We start from the raw sequence: 3,664 nt of genomic DNA, 5'->3' as shown, positions 1-3,664 counted from the left end.
ATTTAACGTCCTGTCCGACGGACTTCCGATAAAATTGAAAAAAAGGGTTTTATCATAAAACTATTACTGATTTAGTACTCACTCACTCACTCACTCACTCACTCGGTCGTCCTTAGACGACCAACGACATGACCACTCCAGTTCTTCCTATCAGCCATTAGGGAAGCTAGCTCATTTGTATCCCTTGTCTTTGTGTCACGCTTTAGTGTGTCTAAAACGTGGCCTTGGGTCTACCTCTCCTACGGCGTCCGTGATTTGGCTCCCACAGTACCAAAGATTGAGCGCTGAGCTCTGGATGACGGAAGCAATGCCCAGCTAGCTGCAATCTCCTGGAGGCTATCTTATCACTGACCTTTGGGAGGTTACCATATAGGAACTCGTTGGGAATCTGGCTTGACCAGTGAATGTCTAGAACCTTACGGAGCATGCGTGTGTAGGTTCCGTCTAGCGACTTCTCCTGGGCTACTGTCAGGGTCCAGCTCCCACAGCCTTACAGTAGAATTGACTCGATTGTGGCTATGAAGAAACGCAACTTGAGATCACTTCGCATTGTTGAGCGCCATATTCTGGACATCTTGTTCAGAGCCTGCCAGGCTAAAGCTTTCCGGACAGCTATGTCCTTTTCTGAACTTTCAACCCAGGAACCAAGATATTTAAAATCTTCTACCCATTCGATTTCAGTGCCATCTAAGGTTTTGAGTGGAGAAGGGTTGTCAGTATTGAAGGACTTTAGTCTTCTTGGCATTGATACATAGCCCAACTTTCTTACACTCCCTCTCTACTCTAGATAACAGTTCCTGTGCTTGGACAATTTCATCTGATAGTAAGGAAATGTCGTCAGCAAAATCAAGATCAGTAAGAACTTGTTTTGGGTGTCTTCTGGATTTTCTAGGCAGTATGGTGAAACCCAATTCCTCTTCATTTCCAGAGATGGCTTTTCTCAGGGCATAGTCCAGTACTATGATAAATAAGAATGGTGCTAAGGTATCTCCCTGTAAAACTCCAGCAGTTATTTCAAACATACTAGTTTCTCCATCAGGTGTTACGATCTTGGCCATGGTATTAGTGTACATCTTTTCGATTGCTCGAAGAAGATTAGGTGGAATTCCATATGCCTTAAGTATGCGAATCATCTTACCTCTGTGTATGGAGTCAAATGCTTTCCGAAAGTCTATAAAAGTAAAGACTGCTTTCAAGTTGTTGGCTTTGACACATTCGATTATTCGACGGAGGGAAAGAATCTGTGCTACTGTTGTTCTCCCGGGGCGAAAACAATTCTGATTAGTTCTGAGACGTAGGTCAATAACACTCCGGATACGATTTAGTATGAGCCGATTGTAAATCTTGACTATGATGCATATCAAGCTGATGCCCCTGTAGTTATCAGTTTTTGATAGGTCGCCAGACTTGGGCACAGTTACAATGTTCATGAATGACCATGTATCTGGTTTGTCATTGTTGGCGAGTGCATCATTACAGAAACCTAAACAAACACTATCAAAGTCACACAGTTTGAAGACTTCCGGGGGTATTTCATCCGGACCTGCTGCCTTGCCTAGCTTCAGGGAGGATTTCACTTTTCTGTATTCAGCTAGAGTGAAAGGTTCATCATTGATGTCGATATCATCGAACACCTTTGGAATTTCCTCCTCAGGCTCGTCTACATCAGGTTGGTTCCCTAAGAGATTCTTGAAGTGCGTATACCATGTGCTGACTCTCTCTTCAGGGCTATTTCCGGCTACCTGTCCTTCCTTAGCTTTCTTTCTACCAGTGATCTCATTAACGACTTTCCATGCCTCTCCGTATCTTTGCTCTCCATGTGCAGTTTCAATACCTTGTATCTGTTCAGCTAGTTCTTCTTCTTGTGCCAGCTTGTATGCTTGATAAAGGTTATTTACTGCTACAGACCAGAGATCTTTGTCTTCGTCAGTTTTAGATGACTCATATTGCCTCTGGGCTTCTTGTGCTTTCTGGCGAGCTTCAGAGACTCTGGGGTCTAATGACCTGAGTGATTTCTTGATTTTAGCTCGTTTAGGGAGACATTCTTTCATTGCTTCTTGATTGGCTTTTACGAACTTTTCGTATCTTTCGCTGTTGCTCTCATCCATCAGAATTTGAAATCTGTTCTTAACAGCGACTGTGTATTTTTTCTGAAGCTCAGTATTGCTGGAGAACTGTTTCCAGTCGTATTTGACTTTCTGGGCTGTTTTTGAGGTTCTCAGACTGAGCTTGATCTTTGCAGACACTATTCTATGGTCGGACTTCACTGTGCTGAAGGAGTTGTACGCTTCTGCGTTATGGACGCTATTTCTCCATTTTTGCCGAACAAGAATGTAGTCAAGTTGTTTCAGTGTGTTGGATGCTCTACATTTGAATGTCCAAAGTTTTCCAGGGCGCTTCTTAAATTGTGTGTTTACTGCTAGTAGACCAAATTCAACGAGAATTTCAGCAAGATAGTTTCCACTTCTATTTGTTAGCTCATGAAATGGATGAGGTACATGTTCAGGTCCCAGTCTAGCATTGAAATCTCCCATGACTGCAAGGAAGTTGTGGGCTGGTACATCCTGTAGTACGTTTCTAAGCTCTGTGTAGAATTCCTCGATGACAGAATCCTCTGCACAGTTGGTAGGAGCATAGATAACTATGATGGTTTACGAGGATTTCCATCGAATTCAGCTACTAGTATTCTTCCACTCTTAGATGGGACAACTTTCAGTAGAGATTTTCTAGCTTTCCTATCTAAGAGGAGTCCAACTCCACCTTGTGCTGCTTGGGATTTGTTTCTCCATCCAGATGAAGTCACTAGAGTGCTTGTGTCAAACTTGGTATACTCAATGGGGTCAGAGTGTATGATGCGATGCTCTTGCACACCGAGAATTCCTATGTGTTGCAACTGGCTGCAATGCTGTAATTCCCACTTTTTATCCTCATCAAGTAGTGTGTTGACGTTTTAGGTTGCAATGTTAGTTGTTTCATTACAACGTAAAAATGCCTTCATACGTCCACTGTTCTCAGATGCCACCCCGAGAGGGTTCCGGTTTGTGGCGACATCTTCATTCCGTCGCTGTTGCGAGCGACTAGCTTCAGTATTGATGGCAGGGTTCCTGCTCACTCCCGGAGCTGAAAGTATAGGATTTGGCTTACGAGACGTGTTCATGGTTGGTTTACGAAGCGATGATAATTCACTTGGGTCGCTACTCCTCAAATGAATACTTTGAGCCGAATTGAGATGAGATCCTCTCTTCGCCCCCATTCTTCGATACAAGCAGGATCAGAAGTTTCTTCCTATGTATATAGGTAACGCAGGAAACACTACGCCTATTTTAAGTGATAGGTCACTAGGTATTTGTCTTGGCACCAGAGCGTATCCACACGCCGGTGGGTCATGCATGCCATCCACTTTAAGGGATACCTATCCCCGAGCACATGACCTCATTACTGAGTCTGCTACTAACAGCCGCGAAGCTGCGTTCCCCGGGAGGGCGGGCGAGAACCGTTGTCATGCACTTGTGAAGATAACCTATAATCAAAACGTACTCCGACCGGTGCTCCGAGAGAGCTATGGAGGGAGCTTATAGGCCACCAACATTAAGCTACTAAAAGCAAAATGTGCTAAGCAACTAGCTAAAGCCAACTACAAAGCACTACTTCTAGCAGCCCTAGT

At 44.0% G+C, this 3,664-nt stretch overlaps 1 protein-coding gene across 1 annotated transcript; it reads right to left on the bottom strand.

Moving 5' to 3' along the window:
- Nucleotides 1-211: 211 nt before the first annotated feature.
- LOC134239565 (uncharacterized) lies at nt 212-3,253 on the bottom strand. Its single transcript, XM_062721729.1, has 4 exons — nt 3,001-3,253; nt 2,656-2,880; nt 770-2,614; nt 212-489 (listed from the first exon to the last, which is right to left on the bottom strand). The coding sequence occupies exons 1-4, from the start codon at nt 3,251-3,253 to the stop codon at nt 212-214; spliced, it is 2,601 nt and encodes an 866-aa protein (XP_062577713.1).
- Between the last annotated feature and the right edge of the window lie 411 nt (nt 3,254-3,664).

The sequence above is a fragment of the Saccostrea cucullata genome, unplaced genomic scaffold (assembly GCF_032062105.1).
Source record: "Saccostrea cucullata isolate Sc308-1 unplaced genomic scaffold, CSIRO_AGI_Scuc_v1 ctg3140, whole genome shotgun sequence".
NCBI classification, from domain to species: Eukaryota; Metazoa; Mollusca; class Bivalvia; order Ostreida; family Ostreidae; genus Saccostrea; species Saccostrea cuccullata.
Note: the sequence above shows the minus strand (reverse complement) of the source record. Positions and strands in the feature narration are given on the sequence as shown.